At 42.2% G+C, this 23,360-nt stretch overlaps 1 protein-coding gene across 4 annotated transcripts in view; it reads left to right on the plus strand.

Moving 5' to 3' along the window:
* ddr1 (discoidin domain receptor tyrosine kinase 1) overlaps positions 1 to 22,861 on the plus strand; it is a 68,088-nt gene extending 45,227 nt beyond the window's left edge. For 2 of the 4 annotated variants that reach the window (XM_079693115.1, XM_079693117.1), the window contains 9 exons: positions 604 to 764; positions 3,930 to 4,131; positions 6,370 to 6,486; positions 8,451 to 8,752; positions 9,682 to 9,809; positions 11,456 to 11,653; positions 15,712 to 15,979; positions 16,749 to 16,898; positions 20,550 to 22,861. In XM_079693115.1, the coding sequence (XP_079549241.1) occupies positions 604 to 764; positions 3,930 to 4,131; positions 6,370 to 6,486; positions 8,451 to 8,752; positions 9,682 to 9,809; positions 11,456 to 11,653; positions 15,712 to 15,979; positions 16,749 to 16,898; positions 20,550 to 20,690 (1,667 nt within the window). In that variant the 3' untranslated portion in view covers positions 20,691 to 22,861. The remainder of the gene's footprint in view (positions 1 to 603; positions 765 to 3,929; positions 4,132 to 6,369; positions 6,487 to 8,450; positions 8,753 to 9,681; positions 9,810 to 11,455; positions 11,654 to 15,711; positions 15,980 to 16,748; positions 16,899 to 20,549) is intronic. The other 2 variants (XM_079693116.1, XM_079693118.1) reach the window with 2 other exon arrangements.
* Positions 22,862 to 23,360: the final 499 nt, after the last annotated feature.

Consider the following 23,360-nt stretch of genomic DNA (forward strand, 5'->3'; position numbering starts at 1 on the left):
TCGTCCCAAACCGTCACTTACTGTTAAAGTGGTTTTGGTTTAGTTCATCCCTCACCCAAACAACATGCCACATTGACCTTTGTGGGAGAGAAAAATAACTCGATGACACTGATTAATGTTTAACTCTGAAGCCGTTCACATTCTGTTCTCAAAGCAGCGTGCAAAGAGAAGCCCTGTGGTATGAGCGGGCAGACTGGGTTCAATCTCGCACACAAAATCCCCATACGATGTTTAATAAGCTGTGTGTGTGTGTGTGTGTGTGTGTGTGTGTGTGTGTGTGTGTGTGTGTGTGTGTGTGTGTGTGTGTGTGTGTGTGTGTGTGTGTGTGTGTGTGTGTGTGTGTGTGTGTGTGTGTGTGTGTGTGTGTGTGTGTGTGTGTGTGTGTGTGTGTGTGTGTGTGTGTGTGTGTGTGTGTGTGTGTGTGTGTGTGTGTGTGTGTGTGTGTGTGTGTGTGTGTGTGTGTGCCAAAGAATAGACAGTGTAGCATAGTAATGAGCGCGCATCACATCAAACCTACTAATAACTTCAGGTTGGAGTCAGTCAAGCTCACACACATAGCAACAGCTAACATTTCTGTCTCTATTTTTGATCCTCAATATGCAGAATTTGGTGGTAACACTCCCAGGGCGGGACTTCCTGTAGCCAAAGATGACAGCAGTAATACAGCTATTCTGATTGGCTGCCTGGTGGGCATCATCCTCCTGCTATTGGCCGTGATCGCTGTCATTCTGTGGAGGCAGTACTGGAAAAAGATCCTGGGCAAGGTGAGTCTAGAGAGGTCACATGCAAGTGGTGACAGACAACCACTACCACAACCTGTTTGCTGTCCCGGCAGCAAAATGGTGAAAACGAAATCTCCGTTTATGTCAGTGCTGCAGAAGGTTTACACATCTCCTGTCGTAGAATAAAAAACCCGCCTGTTTCCACTGGACCTTGGCTATTAAAGTCTAAAAAAAGTAAACCTTTTGTAGTATATCAAATGCTCTGGCTTACTTAAAGCTAATGTACACTCAGGATTCCTGCCGCTTCGCTTTGGATAAAAGCTAAAACAATTTAACGACCACTTAGCTTTTTGCAAATGAATGCCAAGTGCCGTTGTAAATATGCAAATGAGTGCATGGTCATCAACTTTTTAGCAAGTTTTAGAGCTAGGGCTTGCTTCTTTAATTAAAAAGGTGTCGACGAAACAGCACAGGATACACTGCATTTAGGTTTCGGCCTTAAGTCAAGGCTTCATTCAGTGGCAATTGCGCAGTGAGCGTGAGCTTTTACGAAACCAATCTAACCCCGATGGTGTCGTTCTTCTAAAGCCATTTCATTGTGCAGTCAACATTTACTTTGTAATTATAAGTTAAAGATAAAACCGTTTCTATTGCAACATTAAGTAGGAGTTAGTATTTAGCTGTAACTGTAATTAGAGATGGGTGGTGCAGAGATAGATCTGTCTAGACGGTTCTGAGCTCGAACCCGCTGGCAGGCGTTTGAAGTCTCAGGTTAAGTGACTGATGCCAAGTTGCCCGTAGAAGTGAATGTGAGGGTTGGATTTCTATATGTATACCCCATTATTCAGACTCAAGGCTTTATTGTCATTAGCTACAGTGTAGATATGAAAAACTTAAGCCACAGTTGCGCAAGAGAATGTTTTGAGATGTGGAAGTAAATACAAATAAAATAGAAATAGTGCAAGAAGAGTTTGGAAGTGGTTATTTACTTTGGTTTAGTATGAACGTGAATTAGAGTCAGTGTTTTTATTGTAGATTGGACTCAAACTCCACAACAGTGAGTGTGATCAGTTGTCAGCCATGTGATGACCTGGCATAACCCGCCTCATGTCAACTGGGTTCAACTCCAGCCTCCCATGACTTTATAAAGGATAAGTGATTATAGATAATGGATGAATGTAACGAGCAGTGGCGAACCGTGTCTATCACAACTGGACTTTCTGTGGACACCCCCCCCCGCGCATCTAGATCCTCTGTCTCGAGCCACTGAACTACCGGGCCTTCTAGAGTACCCTGGAACCGAGGGAAACTCTCAAAGAATACACCCATTGGCTACAAATCAATATATGATTGGTTGATCAAACTGTCAGTCCAAACGTACGCTCTCATTTAGTGCAACGGCCAGGGCATTCGATCAAGGATGTAGAATACCTTGGTTGAAGGATATTCTACCCAGAGACCCTGAACAAGATCTGATTGGTTGCTTTCTTTTTTAACACCAAACCACTGAAATGCGTAGTGCATGGTCCGAGAAGGACAAACAAATCAACGTAACACTGTAATATTACAGATCAACAACACAGATACAGTTCTCATTTATTCATTTTATATACATTTTATTTATATAATTAAATCGATTTTTTGTTTGTTTTATCTGAGTGTTCCAGGGTATTCTCTGAATACCTTGAAGGCCCTGACGGTTCGCCACTGGTAACGAGCAATATTCATCATGCAGTCGTGGTTTCAGTAGATAAACTTCTGAGAAAGTTAACACCCTGGTTCATTGGAGGTAGATGAAGTTCACGTCATCTAGTTACTTTTCCACAAACATGGTCTTGGTAATCCATAGTCCTTTCTGTCAACAGCTTTCACTTTAATCACTTCCCACAGAATAAATAACCCTAAATGAGAAAATGTGTCTTGTGTGATTAGGGCCCTTTTTTAACCGATAGAGAGAGTGATTGACGGCAGGCTGAGATGATAACTGCCGCTCTTTTGGCAGACTACCTCTAGATCTCCATCTGGATGTGTTGTGGGAATCTTTCATACATTCACTTCAAATTGTTTAAAGATTAAAGGCTTTTTCCACAGTTTGGTCACCATCTGCTTTAGGGATTTAAATGATGCACTAAAACTCAGCTGCCAGTTTATTAAATACAGGTCGGAACAACTAATGCAGTCTAATACAACAATCCTGCAATAATCCTACATTAATGAAGGTTATGTTTTCTTTCACTCATTCAAAAGTAGATGAAAAGGACTCTGTACTTCACATTGTATCCTTCATGATGAATGAGGGGATTATTGCCAGTCTGGATAAGTTTGAACTCCCTGCACCAAAAAAAAAACCAGCAGCTGGGTGTTTTGATCCTTCAGAGCGGCAATGACTAGTCAATCGAAAGAAAAAATAATCAGTTTTCAGCCTCTTGCACTTGGATATTTCTTGTCTTTTTATGTGTTATTTCATATTAAAGTAAATATGTTGGTGTAAGACTGACCTAACAAGACTTAACATGGACATTTATCACTTATATTTGGCATATAATAAACCAATCGATTAATCGGGAAAATAATCGATAGATAAATTGTTAATGAAGATCTTAAAAATAACATGAGTATCATACAAGTTTTTGAAGTTCAAGTAATTTGAATGCGAAAATGTCCAAAGAAATTCTGTTTTCAGCTTCTTACATTTTGATATATTTCTTGTCTTTTTTACATCATATACAAGGCAATAACTTATGGTGTTAGACAGGGGCGGACTGGGACTAAAAATCAGCCCGGGACTCTCGACCGCAAGTAAATACCGCTAGTAAATTGTCGACGGGGGGGGGGGTGGTGCTAGTGACCTATCCGACTGGCCCCACTCGGTACCGCAAGTAAATACCGCTAGTAAATTGTCGACGGGGGGGGGGTGGTGCTAGTGACCTATCCGACTGGCCCCACTCGGTACCGCAAGTAAATACCGCTAGTAAATTGTCGACGGGGGGGTGGTGCTAGTGACGACTTATCCGACCGGCACACTTCAGTACCTGCCCATCGGGATTCTGGTGTTGGTCTGGCATATCAAGAACACACTGGCATGGACATTTTTCAGTTATAGTTTGCCTATGATAAACCAATCGAGTAATCGGGAGTTAAATGGTTAATGAAGATCTTAAAGATAACCTGAGTGTCTCTCCCCCCCCCCCCCCCCCCCCCCCCCAGGCGCAGGGCAGTCTCGCCGGTGACGAGCTGCGGGTCCACCTGTCCGTGCCCTCGGACAACGTGGTGATCAACAACACACACAGCTACTCCAGCCGCTACCAGCGCATACACACCTTCCCCGACGACCGAGACCACGAGGCGGAGGGAGAATACCAGGAGCCCAGCGCCCTGCTGCGGCCGCGCGACTACAGGGAGAGCACAGGTGAGAGAGGACACATGCATAAGACAATGTTAATAAGAAAAGCTTTATTAGTCCCACAGAGGGGACATTTACATTGTTGCAGCAGAAAAGAGCCGAAGACAGCTTAATGTTACCTAAGAAGCATGCTTAAGAAATATGTTGAAGATAAAAACAATGTGTAAGCTTTATTTGTATTGCACTTTTCATACACCGGGTGCAGCTCAAAGTGCTTTGACGACATGACACACGTTTAAAACAGAAACATGCAGGTTTAAAGCATACTGTAATATAACAATTCAAGGGAAAAAGGAGGTTAAAAGGAATAATAAAAACTAGAATATATTCTTTTAAATTAAAACACACAAGTAAATAAATACAATGAAATAATAATGTGCTTTGATAACATGGCACACATCACACATTTAAAACAAGAAATTCACTCCAGGTCAAACACGTGCAGCATAAGAACATAATATAACAATTCAAGGGACAAAAGGAGGTAAAAAAAGGAATGATAAAACAATCTCTCTGTAAAAATAAAGGATGACTTAAAGGTGGGGTAGGTAATTCACTTCAGAAACACTTTGTTCTGTTCCATGGAATGCTCTTAACATCCCGATAGCAATGAATATATTAAATGCTTTGACAATTAATCCATAAAAATATCATCTGTGGAAGCCGTGGCGCTGTAAAAAGCACGACCAATCATCTGAGCCGGCCCGGCTAAAATAACTGGATGGCCTACCTGCCTGTCAGCCTTCCATCTGTGCACAAACTTATCTCGTGCCCTCATTGGTCATGTGCGCGTTCGTGTGTGTTGGAGGAGGGGCTCTGTAAGGAAGTTTGAAGGAAGAGGCAGATTTTTTTCGGTTGTGTATTTTCAAATTCTAGTGCACTCGAGCTGGTTTCTCCATTCTTACCTACCCTACCTTTTAAAGTGGATAAATACAATTATATAATAAAACCTATGAAATGAAACGATAATAAAAAACAAATGTAAAAAATAATACAAAAAAAGAATTAAGAAAGATTAAAAGAGGATGTCTCTAATACAGCTATAATATACAACTGGGAGGCGTGTGGTGCAGTGGGTTGTGCGTTGGTGTTCGGATCAGGGGGTCACAGGTTCAAACCCCGCTGCAGTCAGCAAGTCGTTCACCCCAAATTGCTCCTGTGGGGATTGCCCACAGTATTGAGTATGGAAGTCGCTTTGGATAAAAGCGTCTAACATGTAATGTAATATGTGTAAAAATAAAACCTATTAGATAAACGATAAATACAAAAATGTATTCGTGAAGATTAAAGGACCGACTGAAAGGGGTTGTTGCTAATAAAAAGCTGTGGTTTAAAAATGTCCACTGATTTTGGAGTACATTATTAAATATGCCTTGGTACGTTAGAGGTTAGCGGTAAAGTAAAAACAAATCAAGTTTAGTTAAGTAGCGTGACAAAAAACATGCTGGCGTGTAATAAAACATACCACATGTGTTAAATATAAATATATATACCGTTAAATATATGTTGGCAGAGATTGATGTATACCGCACAGAGTTGGCATGGATGCAGTGGAACATGTAAAACAATGAAACTTCCCATATGTACAGAATTAAAATACTTCACAAACATACATGTGGTTTGTGCAGACTGCTCTGTGCTCCTGCAGTCACGTCCTCCCTTTGTGGATCGTATCAAAAAGCAAACTCTAAAGTGTAGGGTGGTAAATGTGGCATGCATATAAAGAAAACACAGCGGCATTACATTGAATTTCACCACACCAAACAAAAGTAAATCCAGCACCCTGCGAGGAAGAGTGCCTCGGAGAAGATGCGCAACGAGAAGCGAGCACAAAAGAGCTATTGTTCCGAGGGAAGGGAAGAAAGGGTAGAGGAAAAGGAGGAGTAGAAAGAGAGTAAGACATTCTTTCGCTTGTATTGCACAACAGGAGGTCTGCATGCCGTCTTTACGAGGCGCCTTGTGTGAGTTCGGAATAACACGAGTAACACAAACATTATTTCATCCGCTGGTTTTTTGAGTTGTGATCACTTTTGCCTGTTTTTGCTGTGCTCCTGTGTGTCAGTGCAACCCCTCCTCTCCCTCCCTGTGATGTCATGGATATGCTAACAGTGTCATGCTAATGGTTGTCATTGTGTTTGTGTGTCATGTGCATCATTGTACCGTCCATATTTTGGTTCCTGCGTGTACCCCGCCTCGTCCCGTTTGTGTGTGTGTGTGTGTGTGTGTGTGTGTTTGCTCAACTAGTCTTGCTGTTAAACAACCCAGCCTATCACCTGCTCCTGTCAGATCACAGGAAAGGCTGCACACCTGTCCCCAACACCAGTCAGCCAGCTCAGGAAAAGAGCCTCAATGTGCCCCAGGGTAAGAGACCTCAGACTGGGCTAACTCAGTCAGGAGGGGCCCTGCGTCTCCCCCTCCTCACCTACTCACCTTTCTACCTGTCTGTTCAGGGCGGGGGGCTTTTAGATCTGCTCTCATTGTCACTGCACACATAAATGCTTCTCCGATCTGTTGCATGCGTCTGACCTTCCTCCTGTTACTCACATAGTTAGTCCTTCTCGTTCACTAACCACTCAGAACAACTTTGTTCGTTGGGATAGTTTGGCATTTGTGGAATTGTCGGTCCATCGATTTGAACGCAGACTGACTTATCTCAAAGCTGTTGGATAGGTCGAAAATATATTGTTTTTAAATAACGCTTAACCTTACTGAGGGTGTATGCTAATTCTTACTAATCTAGGCCACAACCAACAATGTGTACAGATGGGGAATTATTCATAGAGCTTAGTTTTACTTTAATCATCTCAGCTTTGACCTCTTCTCTCGTCTTTCCTAGACATGCAAACAGTCTTAAGAGAGCTGTTTCATACCGGTATGATAAGGCAGGCCATTTCTTTGTGCTTCAACTACAAGTGTGTCTTAAGATTTGCATAACACTGTCTCTCTTCAGACAAAATCAGGACAGTTTGACCCTGCCAGGGACAGGACTTGAAGCGTCTTGTAGTGTCATGTTGATTATGCTCTTTTATGAGTGGTTAAGTATTGGGGAAAATAGAGAGAACTGTTGGTTTGAGCAGAGGCTGTGTGTCACTACAGTGTCTCAGCAAATGTCTTTAGTCAAATCAAAGCTCTCCAGGGGCCCTATGAAGTATTCCCTATCGGTTACACCCTAAAAACAATGATGAAATCACATGTGAGCAAAACAGTTGATATTTAATACGTGAATAAAGGTGCATTGCTTACGGCGAGGTTTGGCCCAGAGCGTTGTGGTAGAAAAAAAGCTAATCATGTTTCGTTCCTCTTGTTACCTCACTGATAGCTTGCAAAAACTCATTTTACTTATTCTTCCGACACCACGTGAATGCAGAATAGGTGCAGCAAATATAAGATCCCATACACCTGTTGTGTTATTGTCTCTAATTATGTTACATTTCAAAAAATGGTCCACACTGTTCATGTTAAGGTCTCAGTAGGATACTTACACATCTCGTTCAATACGTGTTTAAACTTCGCAGCAGTTACATAAAGATTCAGTCTTCCTGATCGTGGCAGTTTGAGCATTGACTTGGTTTGGTCTGCATTATCATTTTAACAAAGGTGTCACATCTTAGTATTCAGCCCACTCGCTACAAGACCCTGACTTATTTCATTCAGGACCTCGTGCAATGTGAACTTTTTTAATGGTAACTTTTTAAACCTTTGTTAGATTCAAATTTCAAATTTGATCTGCAAGGACAGCAGAGGATCTAATTTAGTTTGAAAGTCCAATAGATGGACCAACACAATGTCCCAGAAAGATTTATTCAAATAAAAGCCCTACTCATCCATCACAAGATGTTCAGGTGTGTGGATTTGGAGAATGGTTAAATAATTCAACAGATGCCAAGGAAATAAGCAGCAGCGATAACAGTCAAATGGGTACCACGAGGCAGATTGAGCATGTGGTTAAAAACTCTTATTATTCATAAAAGATGGCAGATACTTTTGTTTTGTTTGTTTGAGATTATTTGATCCATCTCTGTAGCTCCTAGCTGTTTTTTTTATTATCCGTTTCAATCATATAATATATTAAAGCTTCGGTTTTCGGCACAGCACTTTTTTGAAGTATTGTTTTTTAAAAATACAATGCCTTTTTCTGTTGTTGTTTAATGAAATCCCCTCCAAAAATCCAAACTATCCCTTCACAACAAGCCGTCTGAACATTTGATAGCATGTGATTCTCTCGGTCAGACCGTCTCACAGCCAAACAAAGCTGCTTTTAATCACACAGTCCTTCTAATGTCTGCATTTCCTCCTCCCTGTCTGTCTCTCCCTCCTCCCTGCAGCCTGTGGTTCGGACATGGACATGGAGAAGGGTTTCCCCCCGACTCAAGAGGAGCCCCCTCCCTACCCTGGCTCTCCTCCCTACCCCTCCCTGTCTCCCCCCGTGTCTCCCCCGCTGCCTCCCAGCGTGCCTCACTACGCCGAAGCGGACATCGTGAGCCTGCAGGGCGTCAGTGGCAACAACACCTACGCCGTGCCCGCGCTGACCTCCTGCAGCCCGGGGGCCGACGGCGCCCCGCTGCCTGAGCTGCCCCGCCACTTCCTCGTCTTCAAGGAGAAGCTAGGAGAAGGACAGTTCGGAGAGGTAGGGTGTCGGGAAAACACAGAATCTACTCTTCTAATATTAGTAGCACATGATAACAAAGGCCCAACTGTAGCTGTGTACGTAACAGCAGTGGCGGTTCTAGACTGGGGGGCCAGGCTGGAGCCAGTAATTTCATGAGGGGCACAATAAAAGCGCGTTAAAAAGACAAAGACAGTATAAAGTAATTGTGTAAAAAAACCATGAAATACAGTAATTGGTATTTGTTTTTGTAAAGGTATTTGTTTTAGTACATTTAAGTTACAGTCCTTTGTTTCAGTCGTTTTGTTTCCTTTAGAGTATTTGTTTTAGTAACTTTAAGTGACAATTTAATTTAAAAACATAAACGGTATTTGCTTTTATAAGCTAATGACCAGTTTAATCTCCACTGTACATCCGGGTCTCTGATTTGATTTAGTTCCAATAAATCGTAATATTGTAACCTTTTTTTTGGAGGGTGGCCACAGGGGGGTTTCTGGTCAGTGTTACGGGGGCACTGGCCCCTGTTGGCCCCCCCTAGAACTGCCCCTGCGTAACAGGATGTCTGATTACCTAGAAGAGCATCAGGACTGTTTGAGGCATATGATAGCTATGTGATTAACATGATGATTCAGCCTCTTTGGAGAGAGACATGACAAGCATGCTCATTTCTGACGTGGAGCTAATCTGAAGTAAACATTGAATACTGCTTTCTATTCCTCCATCTTGTGACTGTGTAACTCCCTCTCTTGGATATCAGCATGTGAAGGACACTGTTCAGGAACTAGTTGATGCTCTGTATGTGATGACTACTTCCATTCTGGAGAGGATCATAAATACATGGATCCTGATTATTGAAGCTCAAGCCGGTGACGAGAACATAGAGGGATGACCTGAAATAACTTGTGGTGGGTGGAGGAGAGATTAACAATGTCTGTCCTTCTGTATGAAAGGTGCACCTGTGTGAAATCGAGAACCCTCAGGACTTTCCCACCCTGGAGTTCCCCTTCAATGTGAGGAAAGGTCGCCCTCTGCTGGTGGCCGTGAAGATCCTGCGCCCCGACGCCTCCAAGAACGCCAGGTTTGTAACGCATATTTCTTTCTGCTTTTACAGCTCAATGGGGAATTAAGGACCTTTATCTCGCCCCTATCTGGCAACACATAAACAGACTAGGATTTGAGTTTCTAACCGTTAAGTTTGATGGGACAACATAGTGAGCTTCAGCAGGTCACTCTGGCAGAACACTTATTCATTATTTTAGGTGGTTTGCTTAAGCACCATGTGTCTTTTGTTCTTTGAAAAATTAAATGTTGTACAAGCAAAGGATACGAAGGACAGGAAAGGACACTAAAATTAGATGACGAAAAACTGAGTTAACAGTACCGCTTCAACATTTTAAATAAGGAGATCGACAGTCTGATACACTCAAGAACCAGAAACACACACACGACCTTGTTGTTGCATATAATCCCACTATTTGTTAGAGCTACTTTTTTCCTATTTCATGTTGCGTGATTCCCCCTTATGATGTTTCCGTCAATATTTTAATCCCAAATCCTTGTTGTTTCCCAAGCTATTTGGTTTCATCCCCTTACGTTAGATGACACAACACAGTGGGCTTCAGGTCACACTCCGGCAGAAAATGTGTCCTCTATTAAAAGTTCATTTGAATGGATGACATCAAGTCGATCTCCTGCAGCTTCTTTGGTTTCCAGTTATTTCCCTCACACAGCTTCTCTCCTCTTCCCTCCTTCCATGGAGCACCCAGTCTTCACAAAACAACATCGATAATCATCTACGTGACATTACTGCCATGTTCAGCAGTAGCAGGGAAGAGATTATTTTCCCTTTAGCCATGATTTGGTCCCCGTAGCAACCGAGTAAAATATTATGTGGGCCTTTTTTTGGATGTTTGACTCTTTTCACCTGCTGCTTGTTTACTTTGGCTCTCTGCCCTTTTATGGGATGTGAAGATAAAGCCCTGATCTCATGTTAGCTTATGTGCTAAGACTCTGTCAACAGGTTAATACTGTGGGAGTACTACACAAACATATTGACCAGCAAAACAAATCGATGAAGCCTAACGCCACCGAGAGCTGCTGGCGGGATGTTTATTCAAGAGATTTCAATATTTCATTACGTCTTAAAGGTTCCCTATTAAGCAAAATCCACTTCTTCGTGTCTCCTCTAAATCAACATGTGTCCCCTCTTCTTCATGTCTCTTCTACATCAACATGTGTCCCTCTGTGGAAAGAGACTCTGAAAGTTTCAGGAACAAAGATTCTCTCTCTTTTTGTCCTGATCCATTTATATAAAAACCTGTCTGAAAATGAGCTGATCAGATTTTGGCCGCTTTATGATGTCATAACGATGTGTTGGCTTGTGTAACCATTAGCCAATCAGCAACCAAGGTAACCCCCCCCACCTTATCACCTGCATCTCCTCCTAGACCACCATTGTGTTCTTTTTAACCAAATATCTCTGAGGGGAGGGGCTCCTTATTTTCATCTAAAGTAACAGACAGAGAATCAGCACTTTGGAAACAGGGCTGAAACAGAGGGGATTATGGGTAATGCTGCAATGATCTGTTTGGTGTTTCAGCCAATCAGAGACAGGTTCAGTATATATCTGAGACCTATAATATATTGATGAAAAACAGTATAATAGGGGACCTTTAAATAACTTCTCATCCTGTCTGTGAGATAACAGTGTTGCTCTCCCGGTAGGAACGACTTCCTGAAAGAGGTGAAGATCCTGTCTCGCCTGAAGGACCCGAACATCATCCGCCTGCTGGGAGTGTGTGTGAGCAGCGACCCGCTCTGTATGGTCACTGAGTACATGGAGTGTGGAGACCTCAACCAGTATCTGTCCCACCGGGTGCTTCTGGACAAAACAGGGCCTACACACAACACACCCACCATCAGGTACACCACAAATATGCACTCGCTCAAACAAACACACAGTGCCGTGGCTTCCTTCCTTGTTTTTCTTTCAATCCACTAGACGCCTTAGACGGACATCTTTCCTTTACATTACTCACAGTTGAAGAGTTGCTTGATCAGGGGTTCCCAACCTTTTTTCCCAAGAGCCCCCCCAAATGACTCCTGTTGGAAGTTGCCAATTAAATCAGGATTAATTCATTTGGATTCCTGCTGTATGAAGAAATTAAAAGACGGCGCAAGTGGAAACAATTCACAAAGGGATTAAACTGTTTAAAACACATGTTCAGAGTAAGCCGGATTTTGCCGATGTGTTTCTGTGGATTCAAAAGTCGTAAATAATCTACAAAATGGAGGAGACCGATCTGATCGGAGCAACTGAGACAAATAATCCAACTGAAACCAGCATGGACAATGACTGTTTTAAAAATGAGTTTATCCAGAAAAGCCCGGTTTGGAAACATTTCTATTAAAGACATTTATAAATTTCTGTCTTTTTATGCCTTTAATAGCTATTAACTTGAATTGTTATTCAAATTTAATTAATCAATTATTTTTTTTATATTTTATTGTAATGTAGAGACGAGGCTTTTAGTGACAATCATGTATTGCGTAACAATTATATGTTAAAAAAAAAAAAAGTCTAAATATGATATTTGGCCTAAAGATCTTCTGAGGCCTGGCGCATGCAACAAGGAAAAGAGGCATTTCCAATAGTCAAAACAAATAGGCAAAACTCAAATAAAATAACAAACAACTAGAGTATTCTTTCTGTCTTGATAAGGCTTATATAACTTCATAACTTAAAGGGTAACTGGACGGTTAAAAACTGTTCCTCTACGGCAGACCTGGGCACTGTACGGCCCGCGGGCCACATACGGCCCTTTGGTTGACTCTGACCGGCCCGTGTAAGGTTAATTGGAAATTACAAAATAAACATATTTTCTAATTTTACCTCATGCATGGACTAAAGCTGCAATGCTTTTATTTTGAAGTTGTTTTTTATTCACGTACATAATGACGCAATACGTCAAATCAAGACGTGCGCGTTATTGGATAATTGTCACAAGACGACTTTAGCGCTCAAAAATGTCAGCTGATGCTAAAAAAAGAAAGGTAGATGCCGAATGTAGGGTTTTCAACAAAAATTGGACTGCTAAGTATTTATTTACTGAAGTCGGAGGTAAAGCCGTGTGTTTAGTTTGCGGGGAGCAGATCGCCGTGTTCAAGGACTACAATTTGAGTCGGCATTACGAGACGAAACACGCGGAGAAATACAAAAACTTGACTGATGCTGAAAGGGCGCGCACATCGAACGCTTTGCTAGCTAAGCTGCAAAAGCAGCAAGGCTTTTTTACCAAGCTTCACACATCCAAGGATGCAGCAACCAAGACCAGCTTCGTGATATCCCACAAAATAGCTAAACACAGTAAGCCATTCTCAGAGGGGGAGTTTGTCAAAGAGTGCTTAGTGGACTCTGCAGCACTAATATGCCCTGAAAAAAAAGAAGCCTTTGAGCAAGTCCCGCTGTCCAGGCGAACCGTGACGAGAAGGATCGAGGACATTGCGGGGAATCTGGAGCTTCAGCTGCAACATGAAGTGGCAAGTTTTGACTTTATCTCCTTGGCTTTGGACGAGAGCTGTGATGTCCGCGACACAGCGCAGTTACTCGTATTTGTCCGTGGGATAACGCCGGACTTCAAGATTACGGAGGAGCTGGCAGCAATAGGGCCGATGAAAGGGACGACGACAGGGAGCGATCTGTTCACGGAGGTAAATGCGTGCATGGACACGCTGGGACTGAAATGGGACAGACTGGCAGGTGTCACAACAGACGGTTGTCCAAATCTTACAGGTAAAAATGTTGGACTTTTGAAACGTATGCAAGATAAAGTGACTGAAATCGACGCAGATCAGAAATTGGTATTTTTGCATTGTATTATACACCAACATGTGTTGTGCAAGTCAGTGCTAAAAATTCACCATGTTATTGATGTTGTTACTAAAATAGTAAACTTCATCAGGGCACGGGCATTGAATCACAGACAGTTTGTTGCACTTTTGGAGGAGCATGAGACTGAGCATAGTGACATCGGCTACCACACAGCTGTCAGATGGCTCAGCCTGGGCAAAGTGCTAAAAAGAGTTTGGGACCTGAAAGCAGAGATTCAAGAGTTTTGTGAGAAGAAAGGCAAAGACATCCCAGAGCTCTCAGACGAGGACTGGATGGCAGATTTTGCATTTGCTGTTGATGTGACTGCACTGATGAATGAACTGAACACCAAACTGCAAGGCAAGGGCCTTTTTGTTCATGAAATGCACAGCCTGGTGAAGGCTTTCATGAGAAAGATGCAGTTTCTTTCAAGCCAACTGGAGAGCAACACTCTCACTCACATGCAAACCCTGAAAGAAGTCACACCATCAGCTGATCACCTCCGCAGGTACTTATCCATGTTAGGAGCATTGCATGGTGAGTTTTCAAGGCGATTTGAAGATCTCCGAACAATCGAGGATGAAATGCTCATGATTTCCTCTCCCTTTACCTGCAGTATGGATAATGCACCCAGTGATGTTCAGCTGGAACTCATTGACCTGCAGTCTGATGCAGTACTGGCAGAGTGCTTTAAGTCAGGATCTCTGCTGGATTTCTACTCTTCTCCCGAGGAGGAGAACTTTCCAAACATGAGGAGACATGCTCAGAAGATGTTGGTTCTCTTTGGCTCTACCTACATATGTGAACAAACATTTTCAAAGATGAAGTTTATGAAATCCAGGTATAGATCCTCTCTCACTGATGATCATCTGTCAGCTGTGCTTCGCATCTCCACCTCAGACATTCAACCTGACTTCGATGCACTCGTTAAAGCCCAGCAGAGACTAGATTTCTCTCACTGAACAAGAAAAAAGAACTTAAAAACACCAAATGAGGTGGTTAGACTACAAATGTAGGAATGTAAAGGAACCAACTAGCAGTGAACTGGGACACTTTCTTTGGAAGCCTTTTCTCAAAATCACAGTTCAGTGATGTTCAGTGACAGTTCAATATGATGTATCTTGCTGAATGTTTGGAGCACAAAGACAATGTTGTGATGTCTTAAGAATGCTAAGAACCTTTACACAACTTTCCAACAGTATATGAAACTCAAAATGTGTTTTGTAGTGAATGCGACTGAAAATGTTCACTAATATGAGTCAGAAATGGTGAAAAACGTTCACATTTTGTTTACCATTGTTTTGGGAAATTTGATTGAATAAATTACATTTTTTGTAAGGCAACCTCACTTTTTCATTGCTCAACTATAACATATACTCTTACCAGCTTGTCAAAACAATGCTATTTACTGCTTTTTATAAAGAAATACAATTAATATTATGCAGAATTGAGTTCAGCCTTTTGGCCCGGCCCTCCACAATATTTTTTGTTTCTCATGTGGCCCCATGGAAAAAATAATTGCCCACCCCTGCTCTACGGTGTCTTTCTAGCAGGTCGCCCATCACTGTGACTTTTAGCGCAGGCGTTGTGGGAATTGTAGTCTTTTAGTGTGTTGACTACAGACGTCACATTTAGGTGGCCTTTCTTATAAAAACAAAATGCTGGCTCTAACACACGGTTATAAGTGAACACACAGTCATATATGTTTGTTTTTTAACTAGACTTACGATGTTTTCAAGAATAACAACAAATACCCCACCGACTAAAATACTGTTTTTGTTTTTCATCAACGATGCGTGGTCACAAAGTTGATGGACAATGTTTTTCCCTGATGTCTACAATGCCCCTGTTGCAAATTCAGAATACTTCTACTACTGTTATTGCAGTCTGACGATAAATGATCCTTGAATCCATGAACATCTCTACAAACATAAATCAAAATGATACAGAACCGAGAAAGAAAAGGTTTATGTTGGGAGTTACACTTTAGTAATCTTTTTATTAGTGTTTATCGCTGCTTTTGTTCATGAGGCTTTTGCTCCCACCTAATTTCCTTGCGATATATTGACAACATACCCTTCCCTAAATCTATCAACTCTCTCCCCCTCAGTTACCCAGCCCTTATCTCCATGGCGAGCCAGATAGCGTCAGGCATGAAGTTCCTCGCCTCGTTGAACTTCGTGCACCGAGATCTGGCCACGAGAAACTCTCTGGTCGGGGGGGAGAAGGGTGAGAGCGGGGATGATCGGGGGGGAGAGCGTCACATCAAGATCGCTGACTTTGGGATGAGCAGGAACCTTTACGCTGGAGACTACTACAGGATCCAGGGCCGCGCCGTGCTGCCCATACGCTGGATGGCCTGGGAGTGTATACTCATGGTGAGTGTGTGTCTGTCTGTCTGTCTGTCTGTCTGTCTGTCTGTGTGTGTGGTGGATGCAATACTGTAGGCCACAATGTTGATCAGAGTCATGGATATTGTTTTACATCAATAAATAATCTAAAGAAAATGATTACAATTTGGATTAAAAAATATGTATATACCAAAATCCATGGGAACATTAAACAACATTTTCATTACAAACCACTTCATATATTTTATATATATTAAAATTAAGATATGTTTAGTTTGCATCAGGGTTATAAATTGATATTTCTTTAGGTGTTGTTAATGCAGGTTATTGTTATTGGATTCTGTCAATATTTGAATCCAGTTTAAATTCTAAAAAAAAATTGGATAAAAAATATCTAAATAAAACAAAATTCATCCATGTTAAACATTTTAAAAACACTATTTCTATTACAAACTACTTAATATAAATCATGAATATCAACATTTATATACTATACATTTATAAGATGTCCTCTGTTGAACAATCATCAGCTCACATGAACTATTATTACTTTGTATCATGTGTATTTCTTTTAAATGTTGTTTATGCAGGTTGTTGTTGCTGGAAATATCTTCTGATGTTTACATGCAACAACAGCAGCTTGTTTACTGTAAACTATAGTAGTCAGTGTCTTCGTGTAGCAGGGCAAAAAACATTTGGGTCCACTGACGCATGAAATCTCCCTATTCAACAATGTCTATGATAATATTTTGATACGTACGGAGATGTTGATGATGATTTGGTTTTATGTCCTCAGGGTAAATTCACCACGGCCAGCGATGTGTGGGCGTTCGGCGTGACGCTGTGGGAGATGCTGAGCGTTTGTCAGGAGCAGCCGTACTCCAACCTGACCGACGAACAAGTTATCGACAACGCCGGGGAGTTCTTCAGAGACCAGGGCAGACAGGTACTCACGCCTTTTTAGAATACTGTAGGTCATCACGTGTTTATACAGTTAAAACCACAAACGTGTGCCTTCTGAGGCTCCTTCCTCCTTCCATTTTCATAAACAAACTCTATTTACATATGTAATCACTAATGCCCTCTAGTGCAGACCTGGGCACTGTACGGCCCGCGGGCCACATACGGCCCTTTGGTTGACTCTGACCGGCCCGTGTAAGGTTAATTGGAAATTACAAAATAAACATATTTTCTAATTTTACCTCATGCATGGACTAAAGCTGCAATGCTTTTATTTTGAAGTTGTTTTTTATTCACGTACATAATGACGCAATACGTCAAATCAAGACGTGCGCGTTATTGGATAATTGTCACAAGACGACTTTAGCGCTCAAAAATGTCAGCTGATGCTAAAAAAAGAAAGGTAGATGCCGAATGTAGGGTTTTCAACAAAAATTGGACTGCTAAGTATTTATTTACTGAAGTCGGAGGTAAAGCCGTGTGTTTAGTTTGCGGGGAGCAGATCGCCGTGTTCAAGGACTACAATTTGAGTCGGCATTACGAGACGAAACACGCGGAGAAATACAAAAACTTGACTGATGCTGAAAGGGCGCGCACATCGAACGCTTTGCTAGCTAAGCTGCAAAAGCAGCAAGGCTTTTTTACCAAGCTTCACACATCCAAGGATGCAGCAACCAAGACCAGCTTCGTGATATCCCACAAAATAGCTAAACACAGTAAGCCATTCTCAGAGGGGGAGTTTGTCAAAGAGTGCTTAGTGGACTCTGCAGCACTAATATGCCCTGAAAAAAAAGAAGCCTTTGAGCAAGTCCCGCTGTCCAGGCGAACCGTGACGAGAAGGATCGAGGACATTGCGGGGAATCTGGAGCTTCAGCTGCAACATGAAGTGGCAAGTTTTGACTTTATCTCCTTGGCTTTGGACGAGAGCTGTGATGTCCGCGACACAGCGCAGTTACTCGTATTTGTCCGTGGGATAACGCCGGACTTCAAGATTACGGAGGAGCTGGCAGCAATAGGGCCGATGAAAGGGACGACGACAGGGAGCGATCTGTTCACGGAGGTAAATGCGTGCATGGACACGCTGGGACTGAAATGGGACAGACTGGCAGGTGTCACAACAGACGGTTGTCCAAATCTTACAGGTAAAAATGTTGGACTTTTGAAACGTATGCAAGATAAAGTGACTGAAATCGACGCAGATCAGAAATTGGTATTTTTGCATTGTATTATACACCAACATGTGTTGTGCAAGTCAGTGCTAAAAATTCACCATGTTATTGATGTTGTTACTAAAATAGTAAACTTCATCAGGGCACGGGCATTGAATCACAGACAGTTTGTTGCACTTTTGGAGGAGCATGAGACTGAGCATAGTGACATCGGCTACCACACAGCTGTCAGATGGCTCAGCCTGGGCAAAGTGCTAAAAAGAGTTTGGGACCTGAAAGCAGAGATTCAAGAGTTTTGTGAGAAGAAAGGCAAAGACATCCCAGAGCTCTCAGACGAGGACTGGATGGCAGATTTTGCATTTGCTGTTGATGTGACTGCACTGATGAATGAACTGAACACCAAACTGCAAGGCAAGGGCCTTTTTGTTCATGAAATGCACAGCCTGGTGAAGGCTTTCATGAGAAAGATGCAGTTTCTTTCAAGCCAACTGGAGAGCAACACTCTCACTCACATGCAAACCCTGAAAGAAGTCACACCATCAGCTGATCACCTCCGCAGGTACTTATCCATGTTAGGAGCATTGCATGGTGAGTTTTCAAGGCGATTTGAAGATCTCCGAACAATCGAGGATGAAATGCTCATGATTTCCTCTCCCTTTACCTGCAGTATGGATAATGCACCCAGTGATGTTCAGCTGGAACTCATTGACCTGCAGTCTGATGCAGTACTGGCAGAGTGCTTTAAGTCAGGATCTCTGCTGGATTTCTACTCTTCTCCCGAGGAGGAGAACTTTCCAAACATGAGGAGACATGCTCAGAAGATGTTGGTTCTCTTTGGCTCTACCTACATATGTGAACAAACATTTTCAAAGATGAAGTTTATGAAATCCAGGTATAGATCCTCTCTCACTGATGATCATCTGTCAGCTGTGCTTCGCATCTCCACCTCAGACATTCAACCTGACTTCGATGCACTCGTTAAAGCCCAGCAGAGACTAGATTTCTCTCACTGAACAAGAAAAAAGAACTTAAAAACACCAAATGAGGTGGTTAGACTACAAATGTAGGAATGTAAAGGAACCAACTAGCAGTGAACTGGGACACTTTCTTTGGAAGCCTTTTCTCAAAATCACAGTTCAGTGATGTTCAGTGACAGTTCAATATGATGTATCTTGCTGAATGTTTGGAGCACAAAGACAATGTTGTGATGTCTTAAGAATGCTAAGAACCTTTACACAACTTTCCAACAGTATATGAAACTCAAAATGTGTTTTGTAGTGAATGCGACTGAAAATGTTCACTAATATGAGTCAGAAATGGTGAAAAACGTTCACATTTTGTTTACCATTGTTTTGGGAAATTTGATTGAATAAATTACATTTTTTGTAAGGCAACCTCACTTTTTCATTGCTCAACTATAACATATACTCTTACCAGCTTGTCAAAACAATGCTATTTACTGCTTTTTATAAAGAAATACAATTAATATTATGCAGAATTGAGTTCAGCCTTTTGGCCCGGCCCTCCACAATATTTTTTGTTTCTCATGTGGCCCCATGGAAAAAATAATTGCCCACCCCTGCTCTAGTGGCTGATTTGTGCCACACTTCATATGTATCAGTTTGAGCATAGAGGATAGTTACGGCCCGTCCACACTACAGCTTCGACAGCTTCAAAAACGGTTTCCAACGCGTCTGCCCATTCACTTTGAATGGGGTGACGTCACGTTGCCTCGCTTTTCGCCGAACTGAATTGTGGGTAGCATAGCGGTCCGTCTCCGGCGTCTCCGGCTGCAGAAGTTGAACAATGTTCAACTTCTGCAGCCGGAGACGCCGGAGTAGCCAGCGCCAGCCAATTAAAATCCCGTTTCTGAAAATCTGACAGCTCAAGCCCTAGCCAATCAAACCGCGTCTAAGCTGGGAGAGATATCCCGCCGTTCATTTCTATATTTCAAAAAAAGCGTTCATTCATGTGATTGGTTGTTGGTCGCGGTGCTCGAATAAAATCCCCAAGCTTCAGACACGCCCAGCTCCAAGCTTTCTTTGAAGCTGTAGTGTGGACGGGCCGTTACAGTAACACAGTTATTGTGACTATTCTTAAAACCAATTTCAGAGACAAGGAACATGTATGGTCCATCTTTAATTGTTGCACTTTGTTCATGCCATTTTACTTCTTCAATATTTGCCTTTTTCAAACTTGAGGTTTGCCATCATTTGATTGGATAGTCTTTCTAGCATGTGTTTTTCTTGTTACTTGATGGAGTGCATATTGCTGTCATATATAAGATTTCTTATTTTGTTTAATGCTGCACCAAAATTGCCCACTGACATGAATAGGTGTTTAATTCACTTATATTTCTGAATCTGATAGATTTATGATTTTTTTTAAATATACATTTAATTAAACTAAGGTCTCAGTCACCAAAAAGTCCCAACGTTCACACACCTTTCCCCCCCCCTCTCCTGCAGGTGTATCTGAGCAGGCCGGCTGTGTGTCCTCAGGGTCTCTACGAGCTCATGTTGAGCTGCTGGAACAGGGACTGCAAACTCCGTCCGTCCTTCACAGACATCCACTCCTTTCTCACCGAGGACGCCATGAACATGGTGTAGAGAGAGAAGGCTGCAGTGGGAGGTGTGGTGGAGGCAGATCAGAGGGAGAGTGGGTTGCTCGCTTTTATATTTGTACTTTTTTGGGTGGATGGGGCTGAGACGCCGCTGGTTCGGTTTATTTCCACATCAGACCCCCAACCCCAAATGCAAAACTAACGAAGCTTTGGATTGGTAACGGTCCGCGCTATATTTCCCTGGTGGTGGGTGCAGTCTGCATAGGAACTTTCTCTCTTCTCAGATACTTTAACATAAAGCAGGGTGTGTGTGCCTGGTGATTAAGTGCTGTAGAGTTAATAATACAGGAAGCTGTAGGCAGTAAATGACTCATAATACTACAACCATAGCAAGCTAGGACATTAACATGAATTAAGTTTCATGACTTATTTTATCTCATATTCTACTTACAGGGTGACAGGTAAAGGTGCACACAGCACACCTATTGTTGGGACATGAAAGTGAAGACACAGGATTTGTCTTAGTATGTATGGTATACTTTACACATTTTTGTCTAAATCAGAAAAATATCAAGGCCTCAGCCCCTTTTGCCCATCTGAGTCAACCCACTAGACCCACTAAAAGACGAAAAGTGAACATGAGATATATGAGAGTCACCATGTTTGTTGACCCTTGTGATATGAAATGATGTGGACCAGACGCCAGCAGCCCCCTTTTTAAAATGTGATAAAGTCAAGTTTTCTCCCCTGATTTTAGTCGTAAAAAACTTTAAAAACACAATCTGGGCAACAGGACTGTTACCCTGGAGCCAAATGGACTTAAGGCACAGAAGAGGAGGGTCTGTTGCTGCCGAAAAACTTGGACGGCTTTTTTTCCGAGCAGAGAGACGATACTGTCGAAGGGACATCTCCCGATCCTCCTGCTCAGGTGTTTTCGGCAATATTTGTGGCTGTGACCCAGACACAAAGGATACATGTAAAATTCCACAACCAGCTGCACTTTAAATCCCACATGCATATCAGTGGCCGTGATTAAACTCTTTTCTATGAGTGGCCCGATATGATTCCTGTCGATGTGGATTCTAATGCATTTCACCTGCAGTGATTTCCCTAAGGGAGATTAACATTCGGGATACTCTGGCCGTTTCTCAATCGCGAGGATGCTTGCTTGGTAGCACATGTCTTCCGAGTCACTTCCTTCAGAAGCTAGGCAAGAATCTTTCCTGGCATTCGGAAAACAAAGAGTGGAACAGGCTAGCAAGTGTGCGGGTGTGCGTCATATGAGAGGCCCCGCCTTCCGCCACAGATATGGGGAAATTGGTCCGTGCGCAAAGCATTGTGGGGATTTTAAGGACGCGAAGTCTACCCATGTGCAGCCACGAAATTACCCCCAAACCAAGGACGCGGCCTCGGTGGAATTCCAAGTATGCTGGAGATTGGAACAGTCCTCCGGCTGCACTCGATGACGTAGCATCCTGTTAATAAATAATAACAGTTTCCTCGAGATTGAGAAACGGCCGGAGTCGGCCTTGTTAAATCCCCCCCCCCTCTACAAGGCATTGCCAAACCATGAGATGTAAAATATTATTTAAAAAATGGAATGGCACCATCGATTCATCTCATCTCAAATGTATGAAAGCCTTTATACGGCGCGTTGAGACGTTTTTACTCCTCCAATAACCAATCTTTGCTCATCCAAATGCATTACTGTACTCAGTTTCTACTCAAACAGGGAATCATGGGAAACCTGATTTTCTTTTTTTTAGTGTGAATGTCAACATCAACCTCCGCATTAGTACCTTAAGCTGACCGCAGTAGAATCAATGCCATCTACCTTACTGATTGTTAAGCACTGTATATCAGTCCTGAGATGATCAAGTAAAACATGTTTACTGATCGTGAATGCTTGTGCCATTTGAGTGATTTTTGATACACTGTAGTTCAACTAAACCAATATTTTTATATATACTGTATGTACTTGGACACTCCTTGATGTCTGATTTTGTCCTTTTTGTGTCTTTCGAGGTGGAGCATAATAGTATGTACATATTTTAAGGACAGAATTGTAATTTCCTTTACTAATATATGGAAAACTCTTTGTTACATTTGGGGTCTTCTGTATCTCTGTAGAACGCTTGCTACCTTGATGCTATTGTAATTAATCGTTGTCTATTTTTGTAGATGTTTTAATAAAGTTAACCTTTTCAAAGAAATGAACATATGCTTTACAGATGTGACTCAAGTTTTTTTTTTTTCAGTTTGGTTAAAGGGGCCCTATTATGCAAATATGATGTGTCTCTACTGGGACATGTCTCCATGCTTTTATGTTCAAAAAGCTCTTTATTGTTCTCATACTGTCTGTGCTGCAGCACCTCTGTTCACCCTCTGTCTGAAACCAGAGCCCAGTCTGCTCTGATTGGTTAGCTGGCCGGCTCTGTTTGTGATTGGTCAACTGCTTAGAGATGTCCCGCCCCTTAGCCGATCACATGTTGGAGCGTGATTGTTAATGTCGTCTAGTCTGTTCCATATGTTCATAAATTAGATTTAATGAAATACTTTGATATTAAATTACCGAAGTTCCCATCAGCTTAAACATGTCGGTTTGCTATCCTGGCTCCAAAATGGTGGAATGAGCTCCCCATTGAAATCAGGACAGCAGAAAGCTTACACATCTTCCGGTGCAGACTGAAAACTCATCTCTTTCGACTCCACTTCG

This window comes from Notothenia rossii, assembly GCF_949606895.1.
Source record: "Notothenia rossii genome assembly, chromosome: 7".
NCBI classification, from domain to species: domain Eukaryota; kingdom Metazoa; phylum Chordata; class Actinopteri; order Perciformes; family Nototheniidae; genus Notothenia; species Notothenia rossii.